This window comes from Scylla paramamosain, chromosome 2 (genome assembly GCF_035594125.1).
Source record: "Scylla paramamosain isolate STU-SP2022 chromosome 2, ASM3559412v1, whole genome shotgun sequence".
NCBI classification, from domain to species: domain Eukaryota; kingdom Metazoa; phylum Arthropoda; class Malacostraca; order Decapoda; family Portunidae; genus Scylla; species Scylla paramamosain.
The window spans coordinates 36,638,734-36,651,816 of NC_087152.1; the positions used below are offsets into that span (position 1 = coordinate 36,638,734).

General features: G+C 39.9%; 2 protein-coding genes and 1 long non-coding RNA gene across 3 annotated transcripts in view; 2 read left to right on the top strand and 1 right to left on the bottom strand.

Moving 5' to 3' along the window:
* LOC135114507 (uncharacterized) overlaps positions 1-13,083 on the bottom strand; it is a 94,671-nt gene that overhangs the window by 7,803 nt on the left and 73,785 nt on the right. The window lies entirely within an intron of this gene.
* LOC135114438 (succinate--CoA ligase [ADP/GDP-forming] subunit alpha, mitochondrial-like) lies at positions 43-8,042 on the top strand. The gene is made up of 7 exons (XM_064030343.1): positions 43-195; positions 1,506-1,742; positions 2,021-2,226; positions 2,982-3,176; positions 6,382-6,471; positions 6,678-6,812; positions 7,278-8,042. Exons 1-7 carry the CDS (start codon positions 159-161, stop codon positions 7,362-7,364), a joined length of 987 nt encoding a protein of 328 aa, XP_063886413.1. The 5' UTR covers positions 43-158; the 3' UTR covers positions 7,365-8,042.
* Positions 10,227-13,083, top strand: part of LOC135114403 (calcium-activated chloride channel regulator 1-like) — a 25,020-nt gene continuing 22,163 nt past the window's right edge. Inside the window, exon 1 of the mRNA XM_064030309.1 lies at positions 10,227-10,644. Within this exon, the coding sequence (XP_063886379.1) occupies positions 10,474-10,644 (171 nt within the window). The 5' untranslated portion in view covers positions 10,227-10,473. The remainder of the gene's footprint in view (positions 10,645-13,083) is intronic.

A 13,083-nucleotide genomic window follows, 5' to 3' on the forward strand; every position in this document is an offset into this window, starting at 1 on the left:
ACAACTGACCTAGAATACTCTTCCATTTTATCTGACACACTGTTGCTACTCTGTATTTCACCTAATACAACATTCAGCTATATTTGACACTGGCGCCAACTGTTCAATGGTAATCAGCTGTTCGTGACGTCATAGTACAGCTCCCCCTTCAGGTTAAAATGGCTGCTGCTACCCGGGTCCTCTCTCGTCTCACCGGCAAGTTAACTATCCATTACATTGCTCCCAAAACTCAGGAGGGAGTTGTACAGCTAAATGATAATCACGTGAGGCAGAAAACAACTTTAATCACGAAGTACACACTGTTGTCTTCCCTCCGTGATCAGCTGACCGATACTTTGACACCCCTTTATTGCAGTATTGCTTAAGGCTCATGAGTCTTGTTATATTTTGTAGTAATGGCCGTCGAGGAATATGAAAATAACCTTAGTCTATTAATTTCGGGTTTAACTATTTTTGAGTTAAATATATTTTTTTAAATCGTGATCTACGTACACAGTGAAGGGATCAGCTGTGAAATTTAAGAACTACATTAATGTAAACCTAATCTAAGCTAAACCTAACCTAACCTTCGGATGAAAACGCTATTATTTCAATATCCATGGCCTTTGCGTATAATTTTGATAACTACAAGTATTACAAGAGGAAGCTATTATTGTAAACAGTTATTGGATAGTTTTTTAAGATATGTACAATCAATCTCCATTTATCTATTATACATTCAACTGCAGCATCTGTGTGGGATTTTAAGTTTATTCCCAGTCACTGGACGGCCGGGTGATGCAGGGAAAGCAATGACCCAATTGTTATACACATAACTGTCCCCTCCTAAAAAAAAAAAAAAAAAAAGCTGTGGACTCATTATAAAAGAAATTGTCAACAGAGCAGTGAATGCTTCACCTCATTTATTAAATTCCACTATGTTGCTTTCCTCATTTATAACTAACATAGTTTCAGTCTCTGCCTCTCCATATGGAACCTCACCCCTCTAGAATTTAACTTAAGCCTTAAAAGTTCAATACCAGTGTACAAAACAGTTTAGTGACAGGACCGTCCGTCTAGGGCAACCAAAGTCTACCCAGGTCTTGGTGGTCATCTTGGCCTGATTAGTAAAGGTGTCAGTTTTGCAACTTCCACAAGTGACTTAACAAAGGTTGGATCCCCTTACATTTTCAGATCAGTACCTCAGCATTGCTCCAAGGCAGGGCAGGACACAAAGTGATAATCTCTTCAATATAGCTTGTGACTTTTGACACTATACCTACCTTCATTACCCTAATTCAGTCATATTCGCTTCCACTCATCAGTATTCCCATTTCAGTCCCTGATAAATACCATGTGAATCTTGTAATAGTTGTAGCTCTGATAAACTAAATTAATCAATATGTACACTTGTGAGGACAGTAGACCAAGTTACTCTAACAGGATCATATTAGTTAAACGTAACCCATCCTAGGAAATAATAATTAGCATTTACCAGTTGGTATAATTTCACACCTGAATTGCAGGTGTGGCACCGGTGGGGGTGCGGTCATGCTACACAGCCACCCGACCCAACCTGGCCATCAATGAGCACACCAAGGTCATTTGCCAGGGATTTACAGGCAAGCAGGGAACCTTCCACTCCCGGCAGGCCATTGAGTATGGCACCCTCATGGTGGGTGGTGTGTCACCTGGCAAGGGTGGCAAGAAGCACCTTAATCTGCCAGTGTTCAACAGTGTGAGGGAAGCTAAGGATGCTACAGGTCAGCCTGAAGTACAAATTTTTATTTGTTTTCACATTCATGAACATATTTTGTGTGGGGAAAATTGGAGAGCCCCACTTTCTTAGATGCATTACTCTAAGAATTATCATATTAAAAAAGATTATGAAGTAGAATCATGAATACATTTCTTTTTATCTGATATTGGGATGAGCCAATTTGTGCAGAAAACAAGATGGCCAAGTGCTATTTAGCTGGGAGTTCACTCCACATCCATAACATCCCAGAGAAACAGGTGTTGCACTACCTTCCTCATTCAGGTGCTGATGCCTCCGTCATTTATGTGCCTCCCCCGGGTGCTGCTAAGGCCATCTTTGAGGCAATGGAGGCTGAGGTGGGTCTTGTGGTCTGCATCACAGAGGGCATCCCCCAGCAAGACATGGTGAGGGTCAAACATGCACTCTTGCGTCAGAACAAGACTCGCCTCATTGGACCCAACTGCCCTGGCATCATTGCTCCAGAGAAGGTGAGTTGATGTCAGAGAGAACAAGGTTGAAAGCTGTATTATATAACATAGTCATGGCATTAGATGTAAGTGTCCTTAATCTCCCTCAAAGTCTTGCACTGACTAGGCTTTAATGTAGTGAGTATTCTTATTTAGAAATGATAATTTGTAATTACAGACTTGAATGTAGTGGAGTATTCTTATCCTCCCTTTAGAAATGATAATTTGTAATTAGAAACTTTAAGTATTTTTATGTTAAAATTTCATCTGGATCTCTGTTATCATCTCCAGCAATCCCCCCCTTTTTTTTTTTATGAAAAACTATGAGAAAACTTTTAACCTTTTGATAATCTTTTGTGCCTAAATCATTACTGATATCCTGGATTGGAGGCCCTCATTATTCAGTTTGTTATCTGCATTTTATTAATATTCCAATGACACTGGTAATTTTTATTTTGGAAATGTTCTTGCTTTGTGATAATTCATGATGGAAGTTTAGAGGAAGTCAATGATTGTAGTACTCAATACATCAGCTTTTGTTCTATGATCCACATTTGTGAGGTTATTGCTGCATTGGTGAAATAATTTTTTTATAATGTACTTGGGCAGACACAACCCATGTCAGGCTATGGAGCACAAGTACAGTAATTCAGGAATGACTGGTATTTACTTTATGTAATTGTATTATTAAAATGACTTTGTGTTCTCAAGTCCTTACCATGCTTTGTATGTGAAAATTAGTTGTGATGATTATGGTCTTGTAAAATTTCCCACAGTGCAAGATTGGAATCATGCCCGGCCACATCCACAAGAAGGGCAATGTAGGAATTGTGTCACGGTCCGGCACGCTCACCTATGAGGCGGTGCACCAGACTACCCAAGTTGGACTTGGCCAGACTCTGTGTGTTGGCATTGGTGGTGATCCCTTCAATGGCACCAACTTTATTGATTGTCTTGAGACTTTCTTAAGGGTAAGTGTGACAAGGATTTTCATAAGCATTTTGATTATTCCTCTCCTTGATTCTGGTGTGTGCCGCAAGCCTACCATCACCACCATCACCACCAGCCAATGGAGGCAGTTAGAATCTGCTAAGTTACCAGTAGTTGCTGGCTGCTTTAATATAGGACTTCGTATACACTCTTACAGTTTTCTGGAGATGCACATTCTAAAATGCCTCTCATGATACATTGTGTTGTACCACACCTAAATTTTATAAAATATTAATCTTAAGTGTACAGTCTGCTTGAAAAGTCAGTTCGTGAGCTCGTTTGTCATGGTTATAAATGAATAAACAAATTAAACCAAGACTCACCACCCCTCTAGTACTTTGTAGTGCTGCCCTGGCATTTGATGCTGTCCTTTAACTTTTAACCTCTTGGGGGATGGAGCTGCTGGGCTGCAAAAGTAATCCAAATATTCCTGATGGCAGCCTCCAGCTTGGGAAAAGATGACATGTTGGTGTTTCAAAGCCAACATTTTATCATTTCCCACAAGTTCTCAATGGGGTTAAAGTCAGGACTGTTGCCTGGCCAATTTTTAGTGTGCTTAACTTCACAGTCTTACACCCACTGCGCCACTGATTTGGTGGTATGGCATGGTGCACCATCCTGCATGAAAATGTCAGGCAGATAATTACACAATTTCCAGATAATTATTTTGGCTCATTTTTTCATTTGCCGGTAAAACAAAAAGTCCAACAAAACCATAATAGGTGAAATATCCCCATACCATCAGCGATACAGGGTGCTTCACTGTCTTCTCTGTGTACCATGCTACATGGGGGTCAGAGTCAGGCTTGCAATACACTCATCCCCAACTGCTTCCTGTGATTGAAAATGTTGCCTCATCAGACCATAGTACTTTCCTCCATGTCCCCAAATCCCATTCTTGATATTTCTTTGCAAAATTAACACTTTTTTCTAGGTGGCTGTGAGGAGGGGTTTCTTGTGTGCACAATAACTGCAAAACTGCAGCCTATCATGGAGGCACTGTTGCATGCTCCTCACAGGGATCTTATCCAACAGCCACGGGTTTTTTCCCTTTAATTCACTTGCTGTCAGGTGGGGATTGGCAGATACTTGTCTTCCAGTAAGTTTTTTGGATCCTTGAATTTAGTTAATCTTGGCCTACCAGATCTGGAATGAGGGGTCGGCAGGTCCTTCCTGCCTTCATCAAGAAACCACTTAATGAGTTCCTGACACACTTGGACACTGATGCCAGTTTGGGCAGAAATATTCTTCACTGACTGGCCAGACTTGTGCAGTGATATCACTGCTACTGTATCTTCTCTACTTGTTACTCTTCTGGCCATCAGGAAAAATACACCAAAAGTCAATATTCACAAAAACACAGAAAAAAATGGCCAGATTAGTGAGGGATGATGTGATAACACTTGCACTAATGGAAGAAAGCAGGCAATAATTTGCTGCATCTACCTGCACAGATAGTGTTGCCAAGACATCAGAGTTACTGATCAGAGCAATTTAACTTATTGCGCTAAGTTAATAATCCCTCTCTCAGACAGGAAACACTTCATGAAAAGTTGGTTCACTGCTCGCTGGGTGAACTAACTTTCTGCGCAAACTGTGTTAATAGTATCCATGTGATTTGGTGATTCACATTCTATAGAAAAGTTTTTATAAGCTAAGTACTTGTAACTAAGATCCAAATGTTTCTTTGTTAGTATTTTTAATCTCTTGTTACACACAAGATCGAACACGAGTTTCTGCAAATATTGTTAGAGGTGAAAGTATAAGTTATTCTAAGTCAAAAATGTTCTGGGCATATAGCTACATTTTGAGGCCTTATTTAGCTGTGTTTTGAAATTCAAGTATGGGCGGGCAACAAATTCACAATGGCCAGGAAGACCAATGTGAATGTGAATGGCATTGCTGACATTTTTTTTCCCCCCTCAAACCTATGCAATACAATCTAAACATATTCACCGTCACAGTTTCAATAGAAACTGCATGTAACTGACTGACAATCAGGTGATATAATGCTAGGTTTGCTCCTTCCTCCCTCCCTGCATGGTGCCTTGTAGTGTGTAATTTTTACTTACCTAATTACAGCCATACTATCTTTGTGTGTTGTTTAATGTTAAATTACCTGTCTGTTAATACTACTCATCTTATGAAATGCTGTTCCAGAACTTGTAGAAATCAAGATGGAATAATTCACAATTTCACCAATGAATATCCTGTGTCCTACACATCCTGCCATGGATGCTGCACAGCTGTTATGAAGCTGTTGGTTGGCCACACGGCTAAACAACTCCTCAAAATGCATATGTGTATAGAATATTTTCTACTTGAAATAATAACTCATAGTTTCACTTCTAGCAATACCTGCAGCAATTCATCCTACACCCTTTATTTAGTTTGAAACATGTCACCACTGGTTTCCATTGGGACTAACGTTTTATCTGACAAGTCCCCCAAAAACTGATTATGTTTACTTGTAAAGGAATTTTTTGATAGCCAAGACTGTTCCAGGATGGAAGTGCCAGCCAATATCAGATACACCAATTCCCAAAACATCTAAAAATCCTGGTTGATTTGAGGCAGGAGATTTGAGTTTGCAGTGCTGCTGTAAAGCCCCAGTCTATAAATCTGCTGTGGTTGATTGCTCTTACATATCATGAAAGAAGGATGAAGCTGTAAAAGGATGGGTTGTATTTTCAAAGAAGAAATATTTGGAGCTAAGGTGTAAATGTAAAATCTTCACAAGTGTCCTGCTAAGATTTTGTATAATTATTATTTTTTTCATTATCTGCTAGGAGTCCTTAAAAATTATGTTAAATTAATTCAAACTTACATAGACAGAAGAAAATAGCATTCATTCCAAAATCTGAGATAATGTACGTAGTATTTATCTTGCTTGTTTTTATCATGTTTCTTGCTTTCTGCTTGATGGCTTAAAATGTTCCTAATATTCCATTAGTTTGTATAATGACATAAATGGCATAAGATTTTTCTTTAGCATACTGAGTCCTTTGAGTAAAATGAAGTCAGCCAGTGAATCTGGCAGTTTTCCTAGGAATTCTGAACATTCTAATTGTAAGGTTCTATTTTGAGCTTGATTAGAAATGTTAAGTAATGAATTACAGTAGAAATGTCTTTTGTGGTTTCCTACATAAAATGCAGTTATTTCTCATGTATAAATTCTTTCCACAGGATCCTGAAACTAAGGGTATCATTCTCATTGGTGAGATTGGAGGAGGAGCTGAAGAGAGAGCAGCAGAATACCTTAAAGCAAACAACTCAGTGAGTAATTTGTTTTTTTACAGAAGATATTACAAAGTATGCTTTGAGATGTTTATATTTGTTTTCATGTTCTGGGATGCTTCATTTGATAAGAGATTTATTAAGTTGTCTGACTTGTCTGGATTACCCAGTGTGGGATTACCAGCTATTTGGTTATTAAGATTTTCTTGATATATTCCATAGTGAATTGGTTAATTTGTTCACAGGGACCTGATGCCAAACCTGTGGTGTCATTCATTGCGGGCCTGACCGCCCCTCCTGGCCGGCGGATGGGCCACGCAGGAGCCATCATCTCCGGGGGCAAGGGTGGTGCTATGGACAAGATTCATGCATTGGAAAGTGTAAGTACCAATCCTGTGGCCACTTCCAAAGTATTATCTTATAATTTTGTGTGTAATGACTGAGTGAGGATATTAAATTTCCTGTAATTATTTAAATCTGAAAAGGACATTGCCTGTCTGCACACTTTTGCTGGGTTGGAAGAATACTGCCACTTTATTCCTTGTCTCATAAAAGGGATAAAAAGGAGAAATAGGGGAGTGGGATTCCTTGGATTCCTCATTTTGTATTTGTATTTCAACAATAAGACAGCGTTTTGATGCCTTGTCTTGCCTTATTTTAAGTGGTATCTCTTGTAATCAGATATGATAATTCTGCAATGGGTCCACATGTATAAATTAAAGCAAGAGGATTAGGAAGCAGCCATGCTTTTGGTTCTATGGTTATGATAAGTGGTCCTTTCAGTTTAATGTCATATTACTGCATATTTTATATTTAAGGAAATTCATTAAGAGCTTCCCTTACAGGCTGGAGTAATTGTGTCAAGGAGTCCAGCACAGATGGGTAACCTGCTGCTGGAAGAGATGAAACGACAGGGGTTGAGTCATAAGTAATGGAGAAGGTGTGCTCACTGTGTCCAGCCAAACCCAGAAATTCTTCCAACACAAGACTGCAAGAAGTCGTTCAGCTGTCTGGAAACTGGGTGATTCAGAAAATATCCTTTCCAGCTCATGTTTGTATGGCTATGCCTCATGGCTAGAAATATTTTTATGCCTCAAGTTGGTTATGGGAGCTTAGAAGATTTTTGTGGTTCAATTTTATGTGACTGAATTGGTTTAGATCTTAGGCTTTTTTTTTTACAAATCACTCCTACAACCATAGACACTGGAGACAAAAAGTAGGTGGCAAATATTCTATTCTATGCTGGTGATGCATTTGACTCATACCTACTGTAGTATGAAGAAACTTATCTGATGTTGTACAGCTTAGTTTTGTGGTTCGTTTCTTTTTGCTCAGTTTGTTGAAATATTGTTACTGCACATTTCATGTTTAGAGAGAGAACAATTGGTCATTACTTTGCACCAGTGACAACTTCCTTACATGCTGAACTTGTAAATATGTGGTTTTGATGTATGATTTATGTTGGGATAATGAACTGTATCAGTGGCAATGAAAAATGTCAAGTACATGTTCATATCATTTAAATTGTGGTTTCCTTTCACTGTAAATTATCCTCAGAATCAAACACTGTACTTATTATATTTCATGTAATAAAACAAGACAGTCATCAATGATGGTTTTATGCTGCACAAAATGCCTTAATTAATCTAACTCATGGGTAAATTGAATGCTAACCAATTTTTTAATAAGAAAATGATTGAGAATTTAACTTAAAATTGTAGCATAGGTACACACTAGATGTATTACACTAGAATCCACACAATAGATGCAAAATGCTAAGATCTACCATCCAGAACACAGTACATGATGTTAGAGTCTGACTAAGGGATAAACTAATACATGCAAATTGGTACCATTGTTCTGTATTCTGGCAGCCAGTATCTAAATATTTGCACATGCAGTGCATTAATATTGTCATACAAGAACAAATGTTATACCAAAATGAAAAGATAATTACTTAATTTAAGTGGCATAGTGCATCGAAAGAGCAGTTTATAATATATACTAGTGGTGGTACAACACTATTATTGCTACCTTCTGTAAGTTGTACTTTTATGTCTTGACGAGCATCGCGAGCTGCTGCCTCTACCCTGCGTATTACCTCATGATTCTGTTCTAAGAAGCAATTAGTTTTGAAAAAGGAACGAGACGAAATACACCATTGTCAAATTGTCTTGTCACTGCAAGACTACCACATATGTATTTTGTTCAGTGTACTGGGAATACAAACTGTGGTGGTGAACGGAATGAAATTTAACCAACATCGTGGTATTGAAAGGGTTAAGACCGTTAAGGGAATCTCGGCGTGTTACCTAAACAGATGTTTCTAAATGTAATAAGTATTGTATATGACACACACGTACGTACGAGCGTAAGTCAACCTTTCCGGGTATTGGAGGTCTATGGTTGGGCCTCGGTAAGAAGATACAGTGGGTGAGGTGTCGGGAGAAGTGGCGTGACGCATGGAGGGCCACGTCCCAGCCAGACAGCCTACCTGCCATTCTCACCAATTATTTATGTTGAATTCCTTCAACTCACTGGAATTTCTATTTGTTCCATCCCCATTAAACGATTTGGGGTAGTTTTCCTTTTCCTTTAAGAATGACTATCAGCTAGAGTGCAAGTCTAAAAAAAGAAGAAATAAAAATAGAACATTGAAAATACGGACGCTGACACAGGTATCCATTTCAGCTCAGGCAGGAGAGAGAAAGAAAGAATGTAAAACGATACTTTTGTTGTTCGAATTCTTTGGTTTGTTTTCTAACATGTGATGGGCAAACTCTAGCGAAGAAGCCGATGGAGGATAACAATCACTAATGCGCTTTGTTGACAACGGGTTTAAAAATACTATGAGGAACCTTACGTATTTCAAGGTGTGGGAGCAGTATCGTGCATATCAAGGAAAAATTTTAAGGTCTGTGTGTGTGTGTGTGTGTGTGTGAACAGTATTGTGTATCTCAAGGATAGATATTTGAAAGTGTGTGTGTGTGTGTGTGTGTGTGTGTGTGTGTTGAACAACATCGTGTACATCAAGGATATATATTTCCAAGTGTGTGTGTGTGTGTGTGTGTGTGTGTGTGTGTGTGAAAACAGTATCGTGTCTATCAACGAGATGACGCATGGCCAAGGCAGTATAATGAGCTCCAAATGTTAACACATCTGCAGTCCTGATAAGATGGAGCGCCTGACCCAGGTGTTCTACTTTTCTCCTGGTTGCTGTAAGAACGCTACTACAGGCAAACTTGCACCTACGTCACGACATATTAAAAAAGAAAAAAAAAAAAAACGAACCATTACAATATTCCCTGCGTTTAATCTATTCTGCGATATTCTACAATGCTCAACGATGGACAAAACATGAATTACTGTTTTTAAAGTATGTTACATTCAGTATTTAATCTGTGTGAGGATAAAAAAAAAAGTTAAGTAATTGAGGCTGAGTTGAGCTAAGATACCGGGTGGAAGGGAGGAGTGGCGGAGGTAGAGGGGCGGAGGGCAAGGCGACAAGGGCACCCAGTGTGGTGGTAGCAGTTGGCTTCGGAAGACTTCGTGTTGAGTAGAGGGCATAGCGATGGCGGAGGGAACACATTGGTAAGGGTAGTAGTCCCCGTGTTGGATGACGTGGATGAGGGCCAGAAAATAGTGACAGGATCTGCCTAATCAAGTGTTGCGAGCTGCAAGGACGTGAATATGGCGCTGGAGCGTGGCAGTACAACCATCGTGACAGTGACGGCTGCGATGATGCACAACAACTTTACTAAAGTCGTAGTGTATTGTGGTGGCTGGGGGAAGGTCGTCATGGTGGGGTTAGAGCAACGTGGTGGAGGTAAAGATGTTGGCATTGTTATCTATTACATTTTGAGCCCCAAGCTTATCTGCTGATAACGTGGCGGCAGCGGTTGAAACTTCAGTCACTTGCTTCCACCAGACCCGTAAGGGGGCCTGTAGATAAGGCTGTTTAACAACGCAGCACGTCCGACCCTTGTTTGCTGCGAAGAAGGGGGAAATCGAACCATTTTTGGTGGGGAGTGAGTTGCTGGGATGGGTGTGCGAGCAGCTGTGATGGTGGTGGTGTCGGTGGTGATGGCGACTGGTGTGGCTGCAGCCCCTCAGGATGGCATCACGCTCACCACCGGGTACCAGGGGGTGACAGTAGCCATTAGCGACCAGTTAGACCAAAACCAATGTGCTCAGTACATCGACAGCATCAAGGTTTGTATTGGATGGTGTAATGAAAATGAAGTACAGTCGTGGTCAGAATGCCAGTAACCAGCACTCACTTCCACAGTTTTACGTTCTTTCAATCTTACGTCCGCTGACCTTATTAATAATTTGTTCACAGAATTTGATAATCTATAGATAGTTAGTAGATTGAGGTTGAAGGAAAACACTGAACACAGTGGAAGGGAATGCAAGGTTACTTGATTACTGTCCATGAATGTACAAAGCATCCGCTTCTAGATATAATGCTGAACAATGTCCACGGAGTTCTCTTGATTATTATGTACTGCAATAAGACAACGCATCTTACACGTCTAGTCAAGCTTATAGGAGTGCTCGTTTTAATAATAATGATGAAGAAAATTCAAGTCGTGATAATAATTGGAATGCACTGCTGTCCTTCACTGTGCGACATCTGAGCATGGCCTTGCGCTGAATGGTTTTAATTAGTGAAAAAAAAAAAAAAAAATGTCGGAATGAAAATCAAAATCTAGACAATACGAAATACAAATTATATTCATGGACGGTGCATGCTAATCTATCGACTATTTATCTTTCTCAGTAAGTGTATCAGTTGTGCGAGACGAAAAGGTGGCAGAATTTCAGGAAATCTTACTCGTATAACTCGTTATTCTGCGGTTGCTCATCCCGAAGTTACGTGCTTGAAATTAGTCTCTCAAGAGTTTAACGACAACAACAACAACAACAACAGCAACAACAACAACAACAACAACAACAACAACAACAACAACAACAACAACAACAATGATAATTCTACTGTTCCGGCGACAAATGAAATATATATTCCAGAAGAACGTTGCTCAAATGCTAAAATGAACGGAATGTTTCACTATAGTTCGCTCGCGAGATGGAGCGGCGCTCGACTCACTACACCAACCCAGAAACCCCCCTGCTGAAAGAACGGATGGGGATCTATTTTCTATCTTTACTTTCCCGGACACGAGTTGACGAGAGACAAGTGCAGGGACTATCTTAGTGTTATCTCTCACATCTCCGTGATAACATCTTTATCTATGTTATCAGTTCCTAGAATTCTGGGATCAAGTCGTCAAGGCATTTCCTGTGGTAAGGTATTCAATGATAATAAAGCACTGAATGGTGGTGTGCGTCCTGCTGGTGTGAGGCTGACGGAGAATCACATCTAAGATTCAACTCCCGTCGCTTTGGAGTATCAAGACACGGGGAATAATTGGCCAACGTTTTTGAAAATTTAATTAAAATTGATGTATTCCCTTCCTTTGACTTTTTGGGAGGGTGGTAAATTGAGCAGGCTTTCTTTTCCCTTTTCCCATCATTCTTTTCTCTTCTTGGCTAGTCTCCTCGACTCCCAAAAAGACATTATAGATCATGGTTCCCTTAATTTAGTTATGAAAAAAAAAAAAAAAAAAAAAAAACATAAGGGAAATTACAAGAAGCCAACAGGCCTACATGAGGCAGTCCATGTATAAAACTAGCATATCTAGTTTACCGTTTACCATCTCTATCCATTCAATTATCTACTCTTCTTTTTAAGCTCCATACTGACTCCACACTAATGACCCGATTACCAAGTCTATATCCAATTCATCTGGAACACTATTTGGGAATGATATTTTTCTTTCCTTTTCTTTTAATCTAACTTTATCAAGCTTGACCCCGTTACTTCAAGTCCTAGGCTGATTATTAACTTTAAGGATCTTGCCTTTTAGACTTGGCGAAATTCAGATTAATGTGGAAAATACGCCCTCTTTTAAAATCCTATTTATAACCAACGATATATGATCCTACTGTTGCGGCGCCAAAGAAACAGGCAACCGATGTCACTAAGGGTATGACATTCCTTCCTCGGACTGCAAAAGTGTGGCATGAACAAACAAATGTGTGTGTGGGTATGGGACCGGTATGTGTGTGTGTGAGTGTGTGTGTGTGTGAGTGTGCGTGTGTGTGTACTGGAGGGTGGGTGGGATGGGGGGCGTCAGGGGTGTGTTAAGCTGGCACCCACGGATCAGGTTCTGTATCCCCCTCCGTTTTCTCTCGCGTGGCCCCTGCCTTCCATTTAAGTGCGCCAGCAGCTTCCCCATTACTTTCTTTGTGGGGATGTTGATAAGGTCTGTCTGTCTCTTTGTAGCTTTAGCAGTGGTTGTTGTTGTTGCTGTTGTTGTTGCTGTTGTTGTTGTTGTTGTTGTTGTTGTTATTATTCGTAGTGGTGGTGGTGATAGTAGTAGCAGCGGTAGTAATAGCGATAGTATTAGTATTAGTAGTAGTAGTAGTAGGTGCTATAGATTACCTGAAACGTACATGAAATATATCTGCTTCATATTTGGTCTGTATGATTCTCTCTCTCTCTCTCTCTCTCTCTCTCTCTCTCTCTCTCTCTCTCTCTCTCTCTCTCTCTCTCTCTCTCTCTCTCTGACAAAACTAGATGCCTAG